The sequence below is a fragment of the Eurosta solidaginis genome, chromosome 3, assembly GCF_040869045.1.
Source record: "Eurosta solidaginis isolate ZX-2024a chromosome 3, ASM4086904v1, whole genome shotgun sequence".
Taxonomy (NCBI): Eukaryota; Metazoa; Arthropoda; class Insecta; order Diptera; family Tephritidae; genus Eurosta; species Eurosta solidaginis.
The window spans coordinates 245,911,241-245,939,031 of NC_090321.1; the positions used below are offsets into that span (position 1 = coordinate 245,911,241).

The 27,791-nt window shown below is 35.0% G+C and overlaps 1 protein-coding gene across 17 annotated transcripts in view; it reads right to left on the reverse strand.

The window, feature by feature from the left end:
- The window catches only part of nahoda, a 364,546-nt gene that overhangs the window by 235,312 nt on the left and 101,443 nt on the right, over positions 1-27,791 (reverse strand). For 13 of the 17 annotated variants that reach the window (XR_010951298.1, XR_010951299.1, XR_010951297.1 and 10 more), the window contains one exon: positions 10,735-11,600. Coding sequence is in view for 12 of the 17 variants with exons in the window: in XM_067775819.1 (XP_067631920.1) it covers positions 10,735-11,026 (292 nt within the window). In the remaining 5 variants the exon portion in view is untranslated. Of the gene's footprint in view, positions 1-10,734; positions 11,601-26,984; positions 27,080-27,791 lie in introns of all 17 variants that reach the window. The other 4 variants (XM_067775822.1, XM_067775820.1, XM_067775814.1 and 1 more) reach the window with 3 other exon arrangements.

A 27,791-nucleotide genomic window follows, 5' to 3' on the forward strand; every position in this document is an offset into this window, starting at 1 on the left:
AGCCTGTACGATAGCACTCATCAACAGATTTCATTTGATATCCATATTGTATAAACACATTCTAGGGGTACCCGGGTCCACGTTTTGTGCTATATCTCGAGACTCTAGCCTCCCAGTTGTTTAAAAATTATCCTCTACTAAATCACTCATCAACAGCTTTCATTTGTTATCCACATTGTATAAACACATTCTAGGGGTAATCGGGTCCACGTTTTGTGCTATATCTCGAGACTCTAGCCTCCCAGTTGTTTAAAAATTAGCCTGTACGATAGCACTCATCAACAGATTTCATTTGATATCCATATTGTATAAACACATTCTAGGGGTACCCGGGTCCACGTTTTGTGCTATATCTCGAGACTCTAGCCTCCCAGTTGTTTAAAAATTAGCCTGTACGATAGCACTCATCAACAGATTTCATTTGATATCCATATTGTATAAACACATTCTAGGGGTACCCAGGTCCACGTTTTGTGCTATATCTCGAGACTCTAGCCTCCCAGTTGTTTAAAAATTAGCCTGTACCATAGCACTCATCAACAGATTTCATTTGATATCCATATTGTATAAACACATTCTAGGGGTACCCGGGTCCACGTTTTGTGCTATATCTCGAGACTCTAGCCTCCCAGTTGTTTAAAAATTAGCCTGTACGATAGCACTCATCAACAGATTTCATTTGATATCCATATTGTATAAACACATTCTAGGGGTACCCGGGTCCACGTTTTGTGCTATATCTCGAGACTCTAGCCTCCCAGTTATTTAAAAATTATCCTCTACTAAATCACTCATCAACAGCTTTCATTTGTTATCCACATTGTATAAACACATTCTAGGGGTAATCGGGTCCACGTTTTGGCCTATATCTCGAGACCCTAGTCACACAGGGGCATGCAAATTATCCTGTACTAAAGCACTCATCAACAGCTTTCATCTGATATCCATATTGTATAAACACATTGTAGGGGTACCCGGGTCCACGTTTTGGCCTATATCTCGAGACACTAGTCACCCAGTGGTATTAAAATTATCCTCTACTAAATCAATCATCAACAGTTTTCATTTGAAATCCATATTGTATAAACACATTCTAGGGGTACCCGGGTCCACGTTTTGGGCTATATCTCGAGACCCTGGCGTCCCAGTTGTATGAAAATTGTCCTTTATTATAGCACTCATCAACAGCTTTCATTTGATACCCATATTGTATAAACACATTCTAGGGGTAATCGGGTCCACGTTTTGGCCTATATCTCGAGACCCTAGTCACCCAGGGGTATGAAAATTATCCTGTACTATAGCACTCATCAACAGCTTTCATTCGGTATCCATATTGTATAAACACATTGTAGGGGTACCCGGGTCCACATTTTGGCCTATATCTCGAGACACTAGTCACTCAGTGGTATTAAAATTATCCTCTACTAAATCAATCATCAACAGTTTTCATTTGAAATCCATATTGTATAAACACATTCTAGGAGTACCCGGGTCCACGTTTTGATCTCAAGACCCTAGGCACGTAGCGAAAAAAAACGTAGACGTTGGCCGATTCTCAGACCTACCCAATATGCTCACAAAATTTTATGAGAATCGGTTCAGCCGTTTCGGAGGAGTTTAGCCTCTAAAACCGTGACAGAAGAATTTTATATATTAGATTAATCTGCCCAAATAATAAATTTTCAACAAATCGCACCATCCTGTTTCACTTTACGAAATGAAAAGATCCTAAAGTTTATGCTTGTCGAAGAGCAACTCCCATACTGAATTTCATGCAAATCGCTTCTTATATAGGATTTTTCGAATAGGTCGGCCACTGCTTCACTTCCCGGAAAGAAGAAATTCCGCAAATATTCACTTTTTTAAGAGGTATCACTGTACTGAATCTTAACAGAAATTCGCTTTTTATAACCCGGTCCCTGGCCCCTTCCCAGAAAGACGATTCTCAACTATTAACTTTGTCAAAGTGGTACTCCTGTTCAGAATTTCAAGCAAGTCGCACCACAAATTCAATTTTCTGAAATGCGTTGGTTTTTGAACAACATTGCAGAAAGAAAAGTTTCTCAAATATTAAGCCAGTCAAGGAGGTAATTCTGGCCTAAAATTCAAGAAATAGGTCGGCTCCTAGTCTACTTCATGGAATGAAAAGTTTATCAATTATGACGAAAATCGCACCATAAATTTGATTTTATAGAATAGATCGGTCCTTGGCCCACTTTTACAGAAGAAAAGCTTGCCACATAATAAGCTAGTCAAGAAAGTATGTCAATACCACATTTCAAGGAAATAGCACCGTATAAGTTAATTTTTTTATAACAGTCCGACCCCTGGTTCACTTCCTGGAAGGATAGGGAAGGAAAGACTCTAAATTATAGATCTAAAGCATCCTCAAATTCCATTGAACACACACACAAATTTTCATCAAAATGTGTCGTTCAGTCATTTAGATGGAGTTCTGTGACAAAAGTACGTATAGAAGAAATTTATGATTAAGATAGGTCGGCCACTGGTCCACTTCTCTGCATGAAAAGTTCCTCAAATATTATCTTGGTCAAAAAGATCCGCTGTACCGAATTTCAAGCGAATTGACTATAAACAAAAATTTGTTGGGAATAAGTAGGTCCACTTCCCGGAGCAAATTGTGATTTTAAGTCATCCTTAAACTCCCTTGAACAGATACACAAAATTTCTTTAAACTCAGTCGTTCAATCGTTTAGGAGGAGTTCTGTCGCAAACGCACGTACAAAGTAATATATGTATATTAAGATGTATGTTTGTATGAATATTTAAATTAATATTTGAGTTAAAAGCAAACTTTTTAGGCTACTTTATTTTTCTCCAATTTTCTTCTATCTAAGTGTGTCCTACATTAGAGTCTGGAAAAACAAAAATAATCCGATGACCCATCAACATAATGTAAAATGCTAATAGCTTTTCTCTGCCTTTTATAATACATACAGATCGGGAGTGAAGATTAAAAAACTATCGTAAGAAGACGAACGAAGTTTTACAAGCCAGTATGAATACAGTTGAGCACTTAGAGGCTCTCGAAAATGCATTCTAAACTATTTTCTTCCACTACGGAAGTGCTCTGTATAATCGTTATTGTAGCCAAAAAAGCGCTCTCCGGAGGTTTATTTGTGTTTAGAGTCTTTCAACAGTATCTTAGCAAATCAGCCGGGGTATCTCGAGAGCGATTTCATTTGAACACCTCTCACTTTTCGCGTCATCACACTGCATATTTATAAAAGGATTCGCCTCCACCTCCGCCCACTGTAGATTACACATTCATGTCGTACGAATCCCACTAATCTGGCACTTGACGAATACGGAAACTTATCTTAATATATCTGTTTTTATACCTTTCATGAAAATGAAATTATATATTTATATATTAAGTTTGGCGCGAGTCTGAAAATTGGAAGTCCTTACAGGAGAAGAGATAGACCCGCCAATAAGTATACTAAAATGATCTGGATGACGAGCTGAGTTGATTTAGCCATGTTCGTCTGTCTGCCTCTTTGTGTGTCTGTTTAAACACAAATTGGTCTATCAATTTTTGAGTTATCTTGATGAAATTCGGTGAGCGCATATACGTATGTAATACTCCTATATTGCTAATACAATATGCTTGCAATTTATTTTGAACTCGAAATCAAATAAAATAATTTAAAAAAAATTTTGAGATAAACGGTTTTATTAAAAGAATACTTAAATTAAGTACTAATATTACTAAAAGCTATTTGTCGCGTCCCACGCATTTATCTAATTGTCTGATCAACGCCCTAGATTGATGAGGAGTGTGATGGCTAGTACCTAGGACCTGTCTGATTATTTTCTAGCTGTTAGTATTATTATTATTTAATATATGTAAGTAATCTTTTTAGTAACACCGTTTAACTTAAACATTTTTTTTTTATTATTTAATCAAGTTTTAGTGTTTATATAATTGCCTATTATTTCTCATTCTATGCCACATTTTTGTAAGGACTCTTTCCTGAAAATTTCTTACAATCTAACTCTTGAATACATAATCGTTTGCTTGTCCCTCCTCGAACTCCAAAGTATTTTGATGTCACTTCTACCGGACTGTATGTAATATTTGTTTCAAATACAAGCCAAATCGGACCACAAATACGTTTTTTAATATCTCGATCCTCGCGCCACCTAGCGGGATTTTTTTGGGTAATTGTTTACTTTAGCTTACAACTGCTAAAACCCGACCAAAAATATCGGGAGAAATGTCAAAAGACGCTCCTTGCACGCAGGATCACGAATCCGAAGGCGGAAATTCAAAATTTTATTTCGTTTCGGAGATACTTGCAAACAAAATTGAAAATTTTCATGTGGTTGTTGTTGTTTTAATGATTTTTTAGTGCCCACAACAAAAACTGTGGGTAAAAATGTTTTGCGCGGATATAGTTTTGGTCTCGAAGCCGGTGTTGGATCCACGCAGGGTAATTTTTTATAAGCGCGGCCGAACGCCGAATTGCAGAAAGGTGTTCTGCGCAAAAATACTATGGATCCTACCCCCGGTTTCGAAGCGCACCGGGGCCGTTTTTCGGTTTTTTGGAAATAACTTTTGACAGAAATAAAATTTTGAATTTCCGCTCTCGGGTTCGTGGTCTTTTTTTTTCGAAAAGAATATCGCTTCCATATGTAATATGTGTTCAAAATAAGAGCCAAATTGGACCAAAAATACGATTTGAAATATATCGATCAATGTGCCACCTAGCGGAGTTTTTTCTACTTTCTATTGTATTTCTGAACTAAATTCCAAGTTTCAAGCTTGTAGCTTGTCGGGAAGTTACTTAAATTTCAGTTACAAAATTCGTAAACAATGCTCGCTATACAGAGTCAAGCTAAATAAAACCGTCTAAAATAGACAGCCTGTTTATGAGTGTACTCAGCCTGTAGCAGCAATATAGAAGTCTTACATATATGGCTCAACGGGTCGGACCAATCTGTAAGCGCAAATTAAATAACTCAACAAAGCGACTTGAGATAACTTGAAGGCTGACAATGAGAAACGTTTGGTGCAGTAGATTTCCACTTAACTGAGTTTTTAAATTTAAATGTTTTCGGAAATACATTTAGAGTGGTGCCTATGTTCCATAAACTTCGCTGCTATATATAGCAAACATCATTAATTTTAACCCATCAACGTAGAGAGACAGAAACAATCATCCAGTAGGTTTTTTAGCTCAGTACCACTCTCCAAAGTAGATTTATCCAAAGCAGTATGGCCACACAATGGACAAAAAATGAAAAAAATTATCTGGCTCACAAATTGACTTCTACCTGGATTTATCTGGCACAAATCGTTGGTGTTGCATTTACGTGCAAAATTATTTATGTGGCTCAGGATCTTTGCGACCGAATTTATTTACCCATACATATATGATGCACAAGTACTCTAATTGTAGCTGATGGTGGCCTTCACGGGTAACAAACAATTGACTGCACCGCATGCAATTACAAACGAAAGAGCAACTTATAAGTTGAGGAAGGATATAGGACGTAAAAGACCTTTGCAAGCTTTATTCTTAATATTTAGTTATTTTTGAATAAATGAAACACTGGTTTCAAATATGATCCAATTCTGTTAATAAACACGGCTTTAAGTAACAACTTGACTCAAGCGATAGTATCATAATAAGAACAAATATGTCAGACCTGAGTTGCACTTATATTAGATCGGCTTAAAAAATTAAAAAAAAAAAAAAATCTCAATTGCTATTACTGTCTAAAAATAGTATCGATAATCGTAAAAAAACCGTTAGTATTGCATAGCCCTTTTGTTTTTCATAATTTAAAGCACCACCCCAGGCTATTAAGGTAGATATTAGCGTAAATAGATTATGGAAACAGAAAACGGTAGTTTCCGAGAAAAATCAAAAAAAGGCGTTAAACAAACAAATTATAATAAATGGTTATAACAGCAAGTAAGTGCAAATTCATGAAAGTGTACATGCTACATACATACATTTCTTAACATAAATATTTTGTTGTGTGCTACAGTGAGTTAGAAAAAGGTTCGGTGATGAAATAAGAGTAAAAGTATAAATAAAGAGAAATGATATCAAAGAAACCAAGAAGAATGAAACAAAGTAAACAAATAACATTAAGGGATTAGTTTTTGAATATTTCAGTATTATCGCTGGACACTCTCAGGAAGGTTTCGGAATTTCTTTGGTGATAATTTTGAGTTATTTTCAAGATAATAGCTGTGTTTTTATACTCAGCTGAGCAGAGCTCACAGAGTATATTAACTTTGTTCGCATAACGGTAATCCTAATCGAGATAGATATAGACTTCTACATATCAAAATGATCTTGTCGAAAAAAGAAATTCATTTAGCCATGTCCGTCCGCCTGTAAACAAGATAACTTGAGTAAATTTTGAGGTATCTTGATGAAATTTGGTATGTAGGTTCCTGGGTGCTCATCTCAGCTATTTAAAATGAACGAAATCGGCTACAACCACGCCCACTTTTTCGATATCGAAAATTTCGAAAAACCGAAAAAGTGGGATAATTCATTACCAAAGATGGATAAAGCGATGAAACTTGGTAGGTGCGTTGAACTTATGACGCAAAATAGATAATTAGTAAATATTTGTACAATGGGCGTGGCACCGCCTACTTTTAAAAGAAGGTAATTTAAAAATTTTGCAAGCTGTAGTTTGCCAGTCGTTGAAGATATCATGATGTAATTTGGCACGCTCGTTACTCCTATTACTGTATGTATGCTAAATAAAAATTAGCAAAATCGGATGACGAACAAACCCACTTTACAGTATATAAGTATATAAGTAAATTGTGCCAACATACAACTCCAGTGATATGGTGCAAAAAAATACAAAAATAAATGGGCGTAACTCCGCCCTTCTTAATTTAATTGTTCTAGAATACTTTTGATGCCATAAGTCGAACAAAAATTTACCAATCCTTGTGAAATTTGGTAGGAGCATAGATTTTATGACGATAACTGTTTTCTGTGAAAATGGGCGACATTGGTTGAAGCCACGCACAGTTTTTATACGCAGTCGGCCGTCTGTCCTTCCGCTCGGCCCTTAATACGATAACTTGAGCAAAAATCTTTACTAAACTTAGTTCACGTACTTATCTGAACTCCCTTTATCTTGGTATAAAAAATGACTGAAATCCGACTATGACCACGCCCACTTTTTTGGTATCGAAAATTACGAAAAATGAAAAATTCCATAATTCTATACCAAGAATGAAAAAAGGGTGAAACACGGTAATTGGATTGGTTTTTTGACGCAAAATATAACTTCAGAAAAAACTTTGTAAAATGGGTTTGACACCTACCATATTAAGAAGAAAATGAAAAAGTTTTGCAGGGCGAAATCAAACGCTCTTGGAATCTTGGCAGGAGTATTGGTCGTGGTATGACATATATAAATAAATTAGCGTTACCCGACAGATGATGTTCTGGGTCACCCTGGTCCACATTTTGGACGCTATCTCGAAAACGCCTTCACATATACAAGTAAGGCCCACCTATAGCACTAAGGCCCACTCCCTTTTAAAATACTTATTAACACCTTTCATTTGAAACCCATGTCATATAAACACATTCGGGGGTTACCCTAGGTTAATTTTGCTAAATGGTGATTTTCCCTTATTTTGTCTCCAAAGCTCTCAGCTGAGTATGTAATGTTCGTTTACACCCGGACTTAGCCTTCCTTACTTGTTTTACATCTATATACATATACACTTAAACTTTATATGGACTGCTAAGCGTTAAACTGTATCTACACTTCTGATATCCGTGGCACTTGATCTGTCAAAAGCTTTTGACACAGTCAATCAACGCACGCTACTCCAAGACATAAAAGGCACTCACCTTCCCGCTTGTCTAAAAAGATGCACCGCTAATTATCTGACTCGTCAGCAGGTTTCGGTTTAATTTAGGAACGAAATTTCTAATCCTAGAAAAATTAAGCAGGGTGTTCCACAGGGTGGTGTCCTATCCCCGCTTCTGTTAAATTTTTACATTTCAAAACTCCCTTCCCTACCAGAAGCAATTACAATCATTTCCTATGGTAACGACTGCAGGATTATGGCTACAGGACCTGGCCCTTCAACTGATGAATTAGTTTCTAAAATAACAGCTATCTCCCCGATCTTTCCGGTTTCTTCACCTCGCGCAACTTGGCATTATCACCGACAAAATACAAGGCCACCCTGTTTATGAGGAGGAAGGAACAGATGTCGCAAATATTGGACGTACGCGTGGATGGTGTCACATTACCGACTGTCGGTCACCCACAGATCTTAGGGGTAATGTTTGATAATACTCTAACCTTCAAGGCTCATGTCACCGAGATTGTTTCTAAAGTACAAAATCGCAACAAAATCCTCAAATCGCTTGCCAGCAGCACATGGGGAAAGATAAAGAAACGTTGCTAACCACGTACAAAGCAACTGGCCGGCCGCTCATTAGCTACGCGTCACCACTCTGGTCACCTGGTCTTAAAATTACACACTGAAAAAGGCTAGTGAGCTGTCAAAATACTGCAATCAGAACTGCTACCGGATGTTTCTTTATGACCCCCGAACACCGTCTACACAATGAGGCCAAAGCGCTCAATATTAAAGAGCACGAAATGCTGAAGAAGCAGTTCTTGATTAATTGTCACAAACCAGTATATCCTAGCAAACAACTGCTTCATTTAGCACCGCCCCAAGGGAATTAAGGGAACATCTCCTAAAGCACTATGACGAGATTCGGCACCTGTCAACACAGCCGTTTGACCCAGGCAAGCATAAGCAGGCCCTTAGCCAAATCCACACAGAATCGGTAAACGCCTTTGCCAGGACGCGCCCGGTGAACCCCGTTATTAATATGCAATATCCCACCCTTGCAGAAGAATAAAGCACACTACCAAAGGAGACATGAGTCACCCTGGCCAAACTTCGTTCTGGATACTGTAACAGGTTAAATTATGGACATGTACCAGAATCAAACCCTACACACGTAATGCATGTCTTGCATGTGATGCGTCGCCACATGACACCAGCCATCTTTTTACTTGTAATATGGAACCTACGCCTCTAACACCCATCTTCCTATGGTCTGTCCCTGTTGAAACAGACAGTTTCTTTGGACTCCCGTTAGAGGACATTGATGCCTTTTGTGAGTAGTCGTGCCCATTAAATGGGGCGAAGCACAGCTAATACAACAACAACAACAACTTAATGCTACTATTTACCAGAACATACCGGATCTATTTACCGGGAAAAGGACCATCAACATCAATAACACTCCCCAAGGCATTCGGGAGTGTTTACAACAACAACAACAACAACAACAACAATGCTTTATTTCAGGGACGACGGATATTCTGCTATTTCAATATATATATACAGTTTTTATACTCAGCTGAGCAGAGCTCACAGAGTATATTAATTTTGTTCGCATAGTGGTACCAGGTAACGGCATAAACTAATAGAGATAGATATAGACTTCTATATATCAAAATGAGCTGGGTGAAAAAAGAAATTATTTTAGCCATGTACTTCCGTCCGTATATCCGTAAACACGATAGCTTGAGTAAATTTTGAGGTATCTTAATGAAATTTGGTTTGTAAGCTCCTGGGTACTCATCTCAGATCGCTAATTAAAATAAACGAAATCGGACTATAACCACGTCGATATCAACAATTTCGTAAAACCGAAAAAGTGCGATAATTCATTACCAAAGATGGATAAAGCGATGAAACTTGGTAGGTGGGTTGACCTTATGACGCTGAATAGAAAATTAGTAGAATTTTGGACAATGGGCGTGCCACCAACCACTTTTAAAAGAAGGTAATTTAACAATTTTGCAAGCTGTAATTTGGCAGCTGAGTATATAATGTTCGGTTACACCTGAACTTAGCCTTTGCTAAAAAAGTATGTTCTAAAATGCACCAGATATATATTCTCTTCCGCCATATTGACCCATATTGACATGAAACCTTCCAGGACAGAATTTTGCGCCAAAGTAAATTTAAAGGTCCCAAAACTTTTCTCCTGAGCTTTATATATCAGATTGTCCGAAACGATTTGTAAGAACTTAGCCAGCGAATGTTTTACGACTGTTCCGATATCGTCTACTACGAAAATTTCGAAATTAAAACATGGTGAAGTTGTTTTTGTGCAAAGAATGGTGAAGTTGTTAGCCAATTCCGTTTACTTTTAAAACTTATTATTAATGAATGAAAGCATATGCTTTATCCCTTGAGTTCCTACAATCTTAAGTTACTTGTAATTAGTTTTAAGCATACTCTGTAGAAATTTGTTTTGATCTAGATTCAATAGAGGCGTAATAAATAAATAAATAAATAAAATAAATAATCTCCTAATGCAGTTTTGTTAACAAATTGTTTCATCACCCACTGTTTGCATATGTGGCTTAGCCAAAGGTATTTAATGCCAAATATTTGCACATACTCCCATATATGCATATCAAAAGAAGAAAGAAAGCTAAATACCTGCCTATATGAAAGATACCAAAACACAACATACATAAACATACCATGGCAATAAGTAGTGATCGTTACGAGACGCCAATATTGAGCGCCCAAAGCAAATACACTTACGTTTCCGATTATTTGTTATTCGTCTTAACAACAACCATATATTTATAGATTGGCATACAAAACAACCATACATAAATGGTAATACCTACATATTTGGTTATTGGATAATTGAAACTCACCTTTTGGCATGCCACACGGTCCCTTCGTACGTGAATTATCCAAAAAATCCAAATCATATTTGCGCGCAGGTGGATAAGTAAGCGCTACATGAGCCTCGCCCAACTCCAGTATGGAACATACAAATAGGCAGACAAACAATGTTGCAGCGCTAAAAAATACTGCTGAAGATTTTGCTTGCAATAGTTTTACTGTTGACCGTAGTGCGGGTATTGTCGATTTTGGCGAACTGGACAAAACGCCTATTGGCTTAAGACGCTGCCGGCGGTGATTATTATTATGCGCTGCATGCATTGTTGCTGTTTCTGTTATTTAACAGTGTTGCTATTATTTTTTTTATAACTTTTTTGTGGAATTTTTGTAGTTAAATAATTTTAATGAAATTTTAATTTTTTCACAAATTTGTTGCGATTTTATAGCACTGCAATAATATTTTCTCTTAGCACTTTTTACACAAATTTGATTTCTTAAAATGCATTTTTTTATAAATTACATAAAAATTTGGTGAACCTGTTATTCAGAAATTTTATTTATAATTTTTTTTGCTATTATTTATCACTGTTATGTTGTTTATTTTGTATATGTCACGTTCATGTGATCACTTAATTTTCATCTAAATAAGAAAACAATTTTTGAATTTCTCAGTTATAATTTAATTTATTTTTTAGCACTTCATTTGCTTATTTATTTCTTGGTGCAGGTAGATATTTAATTATTTGCTTTAATTTATTTATTTGAAAATTTTTTTTACTGGCTGTCTTCATTCTTAAATCATTAAATGCACTGATATCCAATTTCTTGGACTTAATACAAAGCTTTGATGAAGCCGCAGATTGGCTTTTGTTTTTTTTTCCTTTTGGGGTTTTGTCTGAAAAAAGCAGAAATAAAATATTATTAAAAAGTGAGTTTTATCTATCCATAAATCTTATAAAATAAAGTCGCCAAATACCGCTGTAAGAGCATCAATTCATACAGAATGCTCCGATCTTAAAACGGCTTTTTGCATTTGAAAGCTTAGCTACGTGAGATGGACGTTTTCAATATAATTTGAAGATATATATTATAGGGAATGGCTTTTTGCAAAAATGTTGCAAAAATTAAAAAAGTTTATATTTACACAGCTATAATTTAAGTTGTGTTAATTTTATAAGCTTAAAGGTCGTAGGTAAAGTAAAGTAAAAGTAAAACTTTAAAATACTGAATTTCGTTTTGCATAAAAAATAAAATAATTAAAAGAAAATTTTAAGCTAAACGGGTTTATTGAAAACAATAGTTACATGAAGTAATAATAATACTAAAAGCTAGAAAATAGTTAGGTAGGTTCTGGGTACTAGTCATCACACTTCTCATCAATCTATGGCGTTGATCAGACAATTAAATAAAAGCGTTGGGCGCGTAAAATTTCTAAAAATGTGAGGCGTAGCATAACCTGATTAAGGTTCATTTGGTCTTATATATGATTATCAATAGAAATTTGCCGCGTCCAGCGCTTTTATTTAATTGTCTGATCAACGCCCTATATTGAGGAGGAGTGTGATGACTAGTAACTAGAACCTACCTAATTATTTTCTAGCTTTTAGTATTATTATTACTTCATGTAAGTATTGTTTTCAATAAAACCGTTTAGCTTAGTACTATCCGGATAGTACTATCCGAATAAGCGAATAAAAAATTCGAATATTTATTATTCGGACTATTTGAAATGAATAAATTTATTCGTTTATTCGAATAACGTTTATTAGAATATAATTCGAAAATAATCCCACCACTACTTTCTATACATGTATGTATTATATGTTCCAAATATGGACCAAATCGGACCTCAAATACGATTTTTTTGAATATTTCGATCTTTGCGCCACGTAGCGCCGATTTTTTGTTATAGGTCGCTTTCTTTTCTTGTATGTATTATGTGTTCCAAATATGAACCAAATTGGACAACAAATACGATTTTTGTGAATATCTCAATCCTTGCGCCACCTAGCGGCGAATTTTTTCATAGCTCGCTTTCTATTCTTGTATGTATTATATGCTCCAAATATGAGCCAAATCGGACAACAAATACGATTTTTGTGAATATCTCGATCCTTGCGCCACCTAGCGGCGATTTTTTTCATATGTAACTTTCTATTCTTGTATGTATTATGTGTTCCAAATATGAGCCAAATCGGACCACAAATACGATTTTTGTGAATATCTCGATCCTTGCGCCACCTAGCGGCGACTTTTTCTTATTTTTGTACTGTCGTCGGGTTCTGTACTATACTCCAAATTTCAATTACAAAATCCGTGCCAGTCAACTCAACCTAAATAAAACCGTTTAATAATAAAAAAATATATGATTCACTAATATGAGCGAAGATGTTTAAACAAAAATAACATATGTATTAATAAAAATAATAAAATAACATATTTTCTAAACAAGGCAGTGCGTGTGTTTGTTCGCTGTAAACTGTGCGAGGAAACTTGCTTTGAGTGGGACAGTATCACATAAAACATACATACATACATGTTGAATCAAACCGAATGGTGAAAAAAGCCTGCATTCGCCAACGTTATTTTACTTCAACAGCACATTTATAGGTATATATGAATGTATGTGTGCATGTATTTTCATTTCATATCAGCTTGACATATGCACATATGTATATTTTTATGCATATTGCCAAGTTCATGCAACATTTGTGGTTAAGAATGCGCACATTTCTTGAAAAATACTCTTTCGTTAAAAATTTTAAACATTTCGTTAACATTCTTAAACAACAAAAGTTCTGCCTTCTGGTATGTTTGTATGTACATGCTAATGTTTGTGCACTAAGGAGATTTAATATATCTCTAAACAACTGTGCCGCTTTTATTTAAATTTGCAGGGTCGCATGGCAGCAATCGAAAGAGTGTTCTGTTTCAAAAAAATTCTATTCATTGGTTTATTGGAATGAAGTTTGATATACATGTAGGTAGCCTTTTGCTTAGATTAGTTTTTATTATACTTCTTTTCCGGAAAATGGACCGGGACTGGTACTGGATTGGGCAGGGCCTGTCACTAGGGATAGTGAGTGAGGAAAAAGGCGGAAAGAAAGAAAGAGACGCAGGGAAAGAGAAAAACAGAGGGGGAGGGAGTAAAAGGATAAGCAAAAGCCGAGTAAGTGGGAGGGAGAGTAGGAAGTATGAACTTCTTAACACTTGTGCAGATTGACCAAAGTAAATGTAGAACAATGTCTTACGGGTCTGCTAGTAAAAATACAAAAGTAGAAAGTAAGTCTCTCCTAATCTTCTTCTCCCTATCACTCTCCCTCTCTCCATCTGCCTTCCAGTCTCCCTCTTTCCTTCTCCCTATGCATCTATCTCTCACTCTCCCTCTCTAACTCCTTTTCCTTCTTCCTCTCCTTCTCCCTTTCCTTTTTCTTCTCCATCACCCTCTCTATCTCTATCTTCCTCTCACTCTCCCTACTCCTCTCACTCTCACTGTCGCCCTCTTCTTTTTCCTTGGTTGCTAAATTAATAGTGTATAACATCAAGAACAAAACACATTTTGAACTAACTGCTTGTTGTCCTTTTGTTTTTCATCCTAAACCACAAGGCCGATTTGGATGAAGTTTGGTGTGGTTTCAAGGGGAGTTGAGGATGTTTTAGATTAACAATTTGGCCTGGGAAGTGAACCAGGGACCGACCTATTCAAAAAAATACTTTGGCCAATATAATATTTGAGAAAGTTTTCATTTTTGGAAGTGACTAAGGGGTCGACCAACCTGTTCTAAATAAGATAGTGTGTTCGAATTCAGTGAAACTTTGTGCGTGTGTTCAAGGGGATTTGAGGATACCTTAGATTTAAAATTTGGTTTGGGAAGTGGACCAATTTATGATTGGGGTTGAGTGAAATTTGGTATAGGGGTATTTCCGTTACTAACTCATTATTTGAGAAACTTCTCTTTCCGGAAATTGAAGCTGTTCCAAAAAATTTAAAAATCCGATTGTACAAGTCGTTTTTGTGGGCCAATTCGCTTGCGATTTGGTAAGAGGAAACTCTTTGCATAGCTTAGTATTTGGGAAACCTTTACTTCCGGCAAGCGGACAAGTGGCCGGCCTATTCGAAAAATTTCTATTTATGGTGCGATTTTCTTGTTGGTAGAGGTGCTCCTCCTAGACACACTAAATATTTAGGACCTTTTCTTACTGGCAACTGGACCAGGGGTCAACCTTTATTAAAAAATCGTGTTTATGGTGCCATTTTCTTGACTTTTGGTACAGGGGTACCACCTTGACTAAATTTCTATTTGAGAAACATTTAAAAGCAAGCAACCAAGAGAAGAAAAGAAAAATCGAGGGAGGTTGAGGGAGAGGAACGAACTAAGCGGGAGTAAAAGGGAGAAAAATCGAGAAAATGAAAAGGGAGAAAATACGGAGGAGAGACGGGGATCAAACATGGAGAGGAGAAGGAAGAGGCAGGAGTTTACAAGCAGTTTTTTTCAGAAGCTATAATTTTACAAATGCCACTATTTATTGGTTAAGAAGATTCATCAAAAAAGGAACTATTATTGGGCAGCGCAACGTCACAATTATCTATCTATATCTTATATGTAAAGATCAATGCGATTTTAAAAATTGTACATTTGTTAGTGTCATATAGTTTCATAGTGGTTTTTAGAAATAAAGATATTCCATATTTCGTTCGGAGATTCGATATATGAGGAAATTGAGGTGATAGAGGAGAGAGTGAGAGGGAAACTAGGAGCATCAGTGGCAGTGGTAGTGGGACTAGAAGTGGAAGTGGGAGAGCTTGTACGTGTAGGATTGGGCGTGCCAACTAAGCGATTTTGACGGTTTTATAACAAGACATTCCACATATTCCTATTTCGTGATAGCTGACATCAATTGCGAGCACAAAGGACGACTAAGTGTGCTTCCCACCTGCCTATCCCAACACAGTGAAGGTCTTTGTCTTCTTCTGGTTTAAAACTGTCTATTGAAATCATTTTTTGGTCGGAGCGTCTTCGTCTATTCGCATAAAATAAGGTAGCCCGCGAAGCCTTTGGGCTTTTATTCGCTTCACCGTCATTTATTTCCGCATAAAGCTTATATAGGTCATCACTATAGCTGCTTCGATACTCGCCGTGATTGCGAGCCATACATCAGAACAAGTATGATGAGCGGTCTTGTAGAGCGTGAATTTTGTATGTCGAGAGGGGACTTTACTTTTTAAGTAAGGTAAGACGGCGTGAATCCGGTGATTCTTTCTTGAATGCCAGCAAATACTTCATTTTGTGCTCATTTACCGCAAGACCCATTGTTTTGAATATTTATCTAATCCACAGAAGGCGCCTTTATAAAGGCCTATAATATCAATATCGTTAGCATACGCTAGCAATTTTTTTTGGGTTAAAGAAATTGTAAGAAAAGGGATTGTCTTGTCAGAACCCTCGTTTGGTTTCGAAGTACCCCGCAGTTCCTTCCCAATATTTGCAGAGCTTGTGGTATTGCTAATCGTCACTTAGCAGAGCCATATAATTACCTTGAAGGTAACTTAAACTCAGACATATCAGCATACAAGCAACTTCTTTTGAGCGCTGTCAAAGTCTGCTTTGAAGCCAACAAAAATATGATGTCAGTCGATTCTCTAATCGTGGGCCTTTTCCAAAATTTGGCGCATCGTGACGATTTGGTTGATAGTAAATTTTCTACGTCCGAGGACGTGCTGATACAGATATTGTCACTTCTTCGCTTTGCCAACTGGCACCAATCGTCAAAACATCAATTGAATCTAAATCGCTTTCCACCTGATCCTTCCAGCGGAGCGGGGGCGCCATCTTATTAAGCTTCCATAGGCGGGTTCCGATAAAAATACTTTCTTATTGCTCATAAGGTCCAATCAATTCTTAGACTTTGGGCTTCAGTTTTTCGCACAGTACGCTAGATAGATCCTTAAAAGCCATACTAAATAGGCTGATGCCATGGTAATTAACGCGGTTTGCAGAATTGCCTTCCTTGTCCAGCTATAATTTGCAAATGAGTTAATGTATGCTCTTCACAAATGCTTCCGTTTAGTCCGTTATTATCCGGTGCCTTGTTATTCGTGATCGTCGGGTGGCGGAACGTGTTTTCCATTATCGGCGATTGGGGTAATGAGTTCGTTTTCTCTCTCGCTTCCTCCACAACTGAAGCACACTGTGGGTCAGTCGCCAGGTCGCCATTATCAGTCAATTTTGTTTTTTAGAATTTTCAACCATCAGCCAGATCAAAAGCTCTTCACACTTACGCCATTATATGAAGGCTCAATGATTCATACACTTAATGAAAATTTAGGCCCACTGTGCACCGGGCACTTTGTTCACAAACTAAATATCTGCATACATACATTTTAAAATATTTACATATTTGTTTATGCAAGCGAGCTCTTTTAAGTGTACTTAACTTAATAAGCAAAGTTCACGCATTCCATTCCATTTTGCTGTACTAACATACATACCCAAGGTTATAAAAAAGCTTCTTAAGAAGCGTGTGAAACTGAGCGATCTTAAAATATTTTTCTTTTATTTTACTTTTTTCTACGATAATTTTTAATTAAAAACCAATGTAATTAAATTCAGATACATAATTAATTATTTCAAATTTCAACATTAAAGTTAAGGGCAAATTATGTATAACGCAATCAGTAATTTCTTCTCGCGTTAACCAAAATTCCTATCATATAAGAGCATTCATTCAATGAGTGACACTAAACCTGAATACCTTTATACAATTTTTGGTATTATATAATGGTAACTGTGAATAACTGCGACGCGAATTGTCACGACATCATACATAATCTGGCCCTTAATTGATTTGTGTAACGAATGAAAGACAAAGAAAATTGAAACAACTTTATTACCAGATTAAGCATATCAAAAAAAAAAAAAAAGAAAAACCAAAACCAAAACATTTATCACAAAGAAACTACACCATGAAAATCACATACTTAATTGAATATTTATAAAACACACAAATGTAGCACTTTAAACGTAATTTGTGTACAAAAAAAAATATAAAAATATTTAAAACCGAACTAAATGTCATTGGGTGCAGAAAACAATTACTTAAAACGCTGTCACCGCCACCTCCACACCCACTACCAGATTATGGTAAGTGTCAGCAAATCTGTCGTATGAATTTTCAAAAAAAAAAAAAAAAACGAACAAGCAAAAGAAGTAAGGACGGTACTGTTTTAGGCTGTGCCGAAGACTTCATACCTTTCATGAATGGGGCTGAACAACAATCTTATCCTATTCGTAATCTCCAAATAATGCGCTGTATAAGATTAGAAATATATAGTGAACAGATGTACATACCTAAACGATTTTAAGATAAATATAAAAAAATTGCAAAAAACCCTCTTATCTGAACGATCGGTTGTATGGAATATGTAATATATAAGCTCCGATCGAAATGATTTTTCAGGAAATCTATGATATATTAGAATATACATCACCGAGTTTCACGTTTTTATATTGGAAACTAAGGGAGAAATGGCCAAAAATCTTTCTATCTGAACGATCTGTTGCATGGGATATATACTACATATAGCTCCGATCAAAGTGATTTTTTTAGAAAATCTTCTATGATATATTAATATAAGGAATGACCAAAATCGTCTTATCTTAACGATTGGTTGTATGGGAGATATATGTTATAGTGGTCCGATCCTACCGGATCCGACAAGTGTCTAATATAATACAAAAATACATCCTTGTGCCAAATTTCATTGAGATACCTCAAAATTTGAGGGTCTAGTTTGCGTTCAAACAGACAGACGGATGGACAGACGAACGGACAGACAGACGGACATGGCTATGTCAATTCAGTTCGTCGCCCTGATCAGTTCGGTATAATTATTGGTGAGTATATCTTTTATATTTCTCAACGCTACAAATATCGAACGAAAGGTAATATACCATTTCATGTTCATGAAAGGTATAAAATTGCCAATACTAAACAAAAACATCCAGTAACACATAAATTTTAATATATTTAAACTATTCTAGCAGTTAAACATTGTTTGAATATTACCTATTTTTTATACTCAGTTGAGCAGAGCTCACAGAGTATATTAACTTTGATTGGATAACGGTTGCTTGTACAGGTATAAAGGAATCGAGATGGATATAGACTTCCATATATCAAAATCATCAGGATCGAAAACAAATTTGATTGAGCTATGTCCGTCCGTCCGTCCGTTAACACGATAACTTGAGTAAATTTTGAGGTATCTTGATGAAATTTGGTATGTAGGTTCCTGAGAACTCATCTCAGATCGCTATTTAAAATGAAAGATATCGGACTATAACCACGCCCACTTTTTCGATATCGAAAATTTCGAAAAACGGAAAAAGTGCGATAATTCATTACCAAAGACGGATAAAGCGATGAAACTTGGTAGGCGAGTTGAACTGATGACGCTGAATAGAAAATTAGTAAAATTTTTGACAATGGGCGTGAAACCGCCCACTTTTAAAAGAAGGTAATTTAAAACTTTTGCAAGCTGTAATTTGAAGATATCATGATGAAATTTGGCAGGAACGTTACTCCTATTACCATATGTATGCTTAATAAAAACTAGCAAAATCGGAGAACGACCACACCCACTTTTAAAAAAATTTTTTTTAAGTCCAATTTTAACATAAAATTTAATATCTTTATAGTATATAAGTAAATTATATCAACATTCAACTCCAGTAATGATATGGTGCAACAAAATGCAAAAAACCGTGTGAAATTTGGTAGTGGCTTAGATTCTGGGACAATAACTTATTTCTGTGAAAAAGGGCGAAATCGGCTGAAGCCACGCCCACTTTTTATACACAGTCGGCCGTCTGTCCTTCCGCTCGGCCTTTAACACGATAACTTGAGCACAAATCGATATATCTTTACTAAACTCAGTTCACGTACTTATCTGAACTCACTTTGTATTGGTATAAAAAATGGCTGAAATCCGACTATGACCACGCCCACTTTTTCGATATCGAAAATTATCAAAAACGAAAAGAATGCCATAATTGTATACCAAATACGAAAGAAGGGATGAAACATAGTATTTGGATTGGTTTATTGACGCAAAATATAACTTTAGAAAAAAACTTTGTAAAATGTGTGAGACACCTACCATATTAAGTAGAATGAAATGAAAAAGTTCTGTAGGGCGAAATAAAAAAACCCTTGAAATCTTGGCAGGAATACTGTTCGTGGTATTGCATATATAACTAAATTAGCGGTATCCAACTGATGATGTTCTCGGTCACCCTGGTGCACATTTTGTTCGATATCTGGAAAACGCCTTCACATATACAACTACCACCACTCCCTTTTAAAAGCCTCATTAATACCTTTAATTTGATACCCGTATCGTAGAAACCCATTCTAGACTCACCCCTGGTCCACCTTTATGGCGATATCTCGAAACGGCGTCCACCTATGGAAGTAAGGATGACTCCCTTTTAAAATACTCAGTACCACCTTTTATTTGATACCCATATCATACAAACAAATTCTTGAGTCACCCTTGGTCCACCTTTAAGCCGATATCTCGAAAAGGCGACCACCTATACAACTACCAACACTCCCTTTTAAAACCCTCATTAATACCTTTAATTTGATACCCATATCGTACAAACACATCCTAAAGTCACCCCTAGTCCACCTTTATGGCGATATCTCGAAACGGCGTCCACCTATGGAACTAAGGATCACTCCCTTTTAAAATACTCATTACCACCTTTTATTTGATACCCATATCGTACAAACATATTCTTGAGTCACCCTTGGTCCACCTTTAAGCCGATATCTCGAAAAGGCGACCACCTATACAACTACCAACACTCCCTTTTAAAACCCTCATTAATACCTTTAATTTGATACCCATATCGTACAAACACATCCTAAAGTCACCCCTAGTCCACCTTTATGGCGATATCTCGAAACGGCGTCCACCTATGGAACTAAGGATCACTCCCTTTTAAAATACTCATTACCACCTTTTATTTGATACCCATATCGTACAAACATATTCTAGAGTCACCCCTGGTCCACCTTTATGGCAATATCTTGAAACGGCGTCCACCTATGGAACTAAGGATCACTCCCTTTTAAAATACTAATTAACACCTTTTATTTGAAACCCATATCGTACAAACAAATTCTAGAGTCAACCCTGATCCACCTTTATGGCGATATCCCTAAATGCCGTCCACCTATAGAACTATGGCCCACTCCCTCATAAAATACTCTTTAATACCTTTCATTTGATACACATGTCATACAAACATATTCCAGGATTACCCTCGGTTCATTTACCTACATGGTTATTTTCCCTTATGTTGCCATCATAGCTCTCAACTGAGTATGTAATGTTCGGTTACACCCAAACTTAACCTTCCTTACTTGTTTTAAGTTCATTTTTGGTCTTTCGGATAGTCGTTTGATAATAAATGGGCGTAAGAAATGTTTATGCTTGCCAGTTTATGTTGCATTTAAGACCCAGCTTGCATCAGATTTTAGGTCAAAAACTGAATTCTTAATCGAAAATTAATTTTGATTGTCTTAATGAAGTCGCAGGTGCACTTAAAAACTATTGAGATAGTTGTGACAATTTGGATATTTTTTATGATATTTTTAATAAAGTTTGCCAGATTTCCTAATGCTAGAATCTGGTAATGTATTTCCAGTCGCGACGATGTTTAAAACTTCAATTTGTTGGAGTAGGAGCCTCAAACCTCTGATTGCCAATGCATTATCTTAAGTCGACAAGTATATTTTGTTATCGTGGCAGTAACAACCGTTGTATGAGGTAACTGGTGTAGACACAGATGAATTATATGTTAAACAGGATTGCATTGCTGCACATCGCGGTGAGGAGCTCTACCTCATGTCATTTCCATATTCAACAATATAGCAACGTCCTCCTTATCAGATTCTTGGCATTTGCTATATGGCTGTGATGTCAGCCTTTATATTCACGAAAGCAAATGCAGATAATCATCGGCATGTTTCTTCATAAACATTCAAATCATAATCTTGAAAACGTTTGCATTGACCATTAACTTGTTGTTACACCCATTATTGATTAGTGGTGTGTCTTTTTAATCCAGCTCACAATCTGAATATGGAGTTAGTAAGTAACATCAATATAACCATCCGTTCGCTTCAAGGCAGATGCGCGCATGGAAATACACTTTCTTGGCGAACAGACGCTGCAAATCTCAGTATGCTCTTTTTCGAGTGTGTCGAAGTGGCCTTCCCAAGGCTTCCTCTCTTTCAATGGTGACCTTAGGTGTCACACAGATTGGTTAGTGCATCTTGCACCTATAAACCCAACATATAAAGGAAGGACACCATTTTAAAAATTTTGATGATAACTCTCCGAGTTATAAAAAAAAAAAAATGAGGAGAAAGGGTAATAATTTAATAATGTTTGCTAATTATTTTTATATTTGGCCGGGATTTCATGAATGGATTTTGTTATAAATAGTTGGAATTTAGTAGTGTCTGTATTATTTATTTTTGGTTGTGTAAGTCGGCACTCTATTTAGTAGGATTGATTAAACAGGGATTATGTTGTACATACAAATAATGGTCAAGCACTTTTTTCGCCAATGCGTCGGCTCTGTCTTAAAGCAATTACATATCCCTTCAAAAACTCTATTTTCAAAATAATTGATATGAACGACACATTCTTTATCCCACATAATTGAGATAGCTGATTAAACAATATTTGTTCATGTAATTAATAAGTAATCGAATGTTTGGCATTCGAGAGAAGACTTCTTCAGTAATTTGCGGTAATTGCGGTGGAATTTCTATGAGCTGCATACTGCAATGACAAGTTTCTGAAAAGCTGGTACGGTTTTCTAATTGCTATAAAATATAAAATATTACTACCAAGAGCCGAATTCGACAGCAGATGAAGGAATATACTTCTATTTATCAACTCTTTAATAGATATTTTATCGAAAAATGATTTGTTAAACGACACACTTCTCTAAATAAAATTTTCAATAAATTTGTTTTCATCTAAAAATTTACTTGGTAAACGGGATACTCGCATTGCTCAGCCACTCAAGCAATTTCCTGTTTACACTGAAAATTTACTTTCTAAACAGCATGCTAACATGACCAACTTTTCAATCAATTTCTTGTATGTTCTGAAAATTGGCAACATGAGATTCACTTGATCAACTGTTCAATCAATTTGTTGGTTATTCAGAAAATTGACTTTGTAAACCGTGATTTGGTAAATGGGATCATCGCCTTGCTAAACCATTCATGCAATTTCTTGTTTATACCGAAAAATGATTTCATAAACGGGATGCTAATATTGATCAACTTTTCAATCAATTTCTTGTTCTGCTGAAAATTGACTTGGTAAACGGGATACTCGCATTGCTCAGCCATTCAAGCAATTTCTTATTTATACAGAAAATTAACTTTCTAAATGGGATGCTAATATTGGTCAACTTTTCAATCAATTTCTTGTTTCTGCTGAAAATTAGCAAAGTGAGCTTAAATTGATCAACTTTTCAATCAATTTTTTCGTTATTCGGAAAATGTACTTTGTAACCCGTATACTTAAATGCAAATCCGTTTGTAGTACAATTTTCAATGAGTTTGTAGTTTCTCCTAAAAACTTATTTGAGTAACGGGTTGTGAAAAATTGCAAGCAGCAAGGTTGCTAGATATCCACAGTAAATTTGATTAATTGATTGGGGTGGAAGAAATTTTTAAAAATTCTTTTTAAATCATATTTTCGCGCAACGGAAATTAATCAAACAATTCTTCAGCGTCACAAGTTCTTGAGATCCCTCACATAGAACGTTTAGGCTTTGCAAACTTTTAATAAAATGGCTATTTCTTTCCTCATTGCTGTCTTATCATATAAATCGAAAAATTCATGTATAGCTTGGAAACCTTCATTTATTTATACCTAAATACATCTGGGAGAGATTGGTTCAGCAATTTTGGTTGCATTATGGATTTGAAAAGGATTTGTTTTTTAAGTTGGTATGATCAAGTTTTACAATCAATTAATTCGATTTTATTTATAAAAAAGATGTAAAGTTGATAAACTTTTCAGTCAACTGTTTGTTGGATTTTCTCGTCGTGCCAGAAAAGCATGCAATAAACTTGATACAACGATAAGTTTTGAATCAATTTCTGTGTCAACATCTTTTGTTAACTAAAGCTTTTTTTTAATTAATGGCGCATTAAACTTATTTTAATGACGAAATAAAATTTCATTAATGAAAAATTGATTGTGAAATTGAAAAGTATTAATGAGTGGGTGCACTTTTTGAAAACAATTGTTTATGCAACTCCTCATACAACTGAAATAGATCTAAAAATTGATAAATTTTTAAAAGCTTTTCAATTGAAAAAAAAAATTTTTGAAATATATTAACTGCCTGTGAATTCAATTGTCCTTCCCAAATTGACCAATTAACAAATCGTAATTTACACACATACAAACGAAATTTTTCAAATCGACCAATTTTGCCAATTACAGTTGAAAAACCAAATTGTTGCATGAAACTTAACAGCTTTTAAAGCTTAATTTAACTCAATTAACAATTAGCACGCAACAACAATAAAAAAAATTGTATATAACAAATAAACTCACAAATACACATACATATTAATAAAAGAAAATAAGCCATAAAAGGTTTTGCAGTAGATTAGCCGAGTGAGGAAGAGACGAATATAGTGTAAGAGAATAATTGAAAGCTGAGTTAGAGACCAGAAACTGAAAATAAAACAAAACAAAAAAACTAATAAAAGTGCATAAGTAAGAGTGAAATACCAAAAACAGCGACTACGTCTGGTCAGTGGCATGCATATTACAACAAATTAGAACGAAACTAAATTACTTCACGCCGCATTTAAGTGCTAATCAATACAATTAGAGCAACGAATTACGTAAAAATGCTAAAGAAGTAAACGAACATAACAAAAGCGTAATAAAATATATTACATACGCACATATGTATTTACATATGTACATGGTATGTATCCAAAACAATGGGATCACAACAAATGAAGAATTTTCAGTTTGTGTTTTAATATCTTAGGACGAAAATGTGAGCAATATTGCACTAAAAAAGTCCGCGTAGTTTTCAACTATAAATTAAATATATTTAAGAAGTCATGAGCTTAACACCGGCTTATAATAATTGAATTTCAATTATTATGTTTTCTAAGAGAAACTGAAAAGAAAGAAATATTTACTGGCATATTGCGATGGAACCATTTCGAAACCCGCCAACGTAATAATCATCGGGCAATTTTGTAATGTTATCAATTGAAATTTTATTATTGAAATTCAGTTATTTTAAGCCGTTGTTAAGTTTATGAATTCTTAAATATAAGTATAAACTGAACACACCACACCAACAAATATATATAAATATAAATTAAATATTTTTTTTAACAAAAAATTGCAAATTTATTTCAATTGCATTAAAAAAAAACGAAAAGAAAAAAAACAATCTGGACATTTGGTTGGACCAGCGGCTAAAAAATATCAAACGAAAATCTCCAACTAAGTAAAATAGAAATTCTTTGCATAATCCCTTTAATTTTAGGCACTCTTAACTCACTACCAATCTTTGATGATTACCAATCTTTTCTCGTACCGGAAGATTTGTTTTTTCCTCCAAATGTTTTCTTAATTAATCTCCGTTTAGCGATATGCTTTATTTTAAGTAATTTTTTTACTCAAATTAACCCACTGCTTAAGCTGCTATTTTGTTTACTAAAAAGAAACCGAACATAATCAAAAAATACTTGTGCTTAATGCCAGAACAAATTCTGATTTAATTAGTATTTTTTTCTGCAACGTTTTGTTTTATAGTAAATCTGACTCAATTTCAATTTGATTAATGAAAAATTTTTGTAATAAACAATGTTGTGGAAATTCAAAACAAGCGACTGTATTTACAACCGCTATACTTAGTTGAGTTAAAATCAGTTCGTTATACTTCGACAAGGCACGTTGTATTAATTAAAAAGCAACTAAAATAAAAATGTTAACAGGTTTACAACAACAAAGTATTAAAAATTATATACTTAATATTTTAAGCGAAGAATGTTGTTTAACTGGTTTTGAGTGGCAGCGGTCAAATGCGTTGAAAAAAAAAATTCAATAATATAAAGATATATATATATACATGTATATGTATATACAAATATTTAATACCCACACTTTTATAAAAAATTATGAGTTTGTTAACAGCTTCACACACACAGTGTTAATGATTTTTTTATATATACAAAAGCAGATGACAATTTTAGCACTTTCAAACTAAAGTTAGCTAGCATGAGTATGTCATATATTTAAGGTACTTGAACATTTTTTTTACTATCAGAAAAATCTAAGATTTTCTTTTTTTGTATTTTGTTGGCCTCTGCCTAATTTAAAAAGCGCATTAATGCATCAAAACAATCTTAATCGTGAGTGAAGCACGAGCTTAAAAATACTGAAACTTACGTTATTAGGTAGAAGCTACTATGAGTATTGATCCTCTTAATCTAATGTTAATAAAGATTTCTAAATACAAAACTGATAAGTTTCTGCAGCTACTTTTTTTAAATTTACTATGAGTTAGCCTTTCAGAATAAACAGAACATATGTACGTCCGATGTAGGCAACTAAAATCCAACCAGAAGATAAGAAAAGTGAATTTATAGAACAAAAACTGGTAGATGTTAAGGGAAATCATTTTCTATATTTTTGGTGTTAACAGATTTTGTTTTTTTTTTGCTTCAAATTAATTTTAAAACTATAAAACAACATAATATTTAATCAATCAATCAAGTTCGTTTCTTAAGTCTTTCGTCCTTAATATATTTATCTTCCCAAAATATTAAGTCTACTCAAATTTATGGATTGATTACTTTTTCATTTAATGTATATTACATTTCATAAAGCTTTGAATATTTTTTTGTCGTCTTATGCAAAAACCGCTTAAATTGACATAACCAAAAGCTATGAATGGCATGCGATATATAATCGCCATATTTGGCATAATAATTAGAGATCGTACCCCACCGACTTTTTGTTTTGTTTCGTCTTCTTATGCAAATTTTTAAATGAAAAATATAAATAGTATACAAAAAACCAATTGCTGTAGAAAATCTGCATTAAAAACGCAATTGAGCTAAAAATCTCTAAATCAAGGAAATGAAGGGGCGACGGTCGCTTCTATGCCCAGTTAAAGCATGGCGTGGTAAATACCTGCTGTTCCGTGATAGTATACTGGATTTAACTAGCTATAATCATCGTAGGCTGTTTTTGCTCTGGAGCTATCGAACGGGGATGCTGAAGATGAACTGAAAAGGAAGGCAAATAGCAAAGGTTAAAGGGCTTATTATATTCCCCGTATGCAAGGCTAGAGTTAGAGAAGGATAAAATTCACATAACCGAAATCGTGGCAAAGGCAGTGGGACTAGAACAAGCAGGTGATGGTACCACCGCGAAACTGGTTAATTTCGAAAAAAATTACTACCCATTAGGGTGGAGTGATACCCTATGGATTTTTTTGTTTGTAATCAAGCAATGAAAAGTTGTCTTTATAAGAGTTAGCCAAAACCACCAAATATTATTTTCGTAGTATGGGGTTTTGAGGGGCCCCCGCCCCAAGAAGTTGAGCAAAATAATCGCGATTTTACAAAGTTCATTATTTACATATTTATTATATTTCTTTTTTAATATACATAGCTTTAGTAAAATTACATATCATAACTAAAAACGACAATTTTTAAATGGTGTTTTACAGTTTTTTTGTTGATAATAGTATGTTTCTAATCAAGTGTATAAGTAATAGTTTTACAGGCACATAGAAGGCTATGCAAATCACGAGGCTTTTGGATCAATGAGCACAATAAGAACAAGCGAAGGTAAATCGATGACAGAAAAAAAATTGTACCTACCGTCTTTTTCAAAGTTTAGTTGCGTTGTGGCACCTCAAACATACTATGAGTGAAATACAAATTTTCAACCTTATTTCTGGTCTAGAAAGGCTGCTTTCTGGAGGTCAGTCAA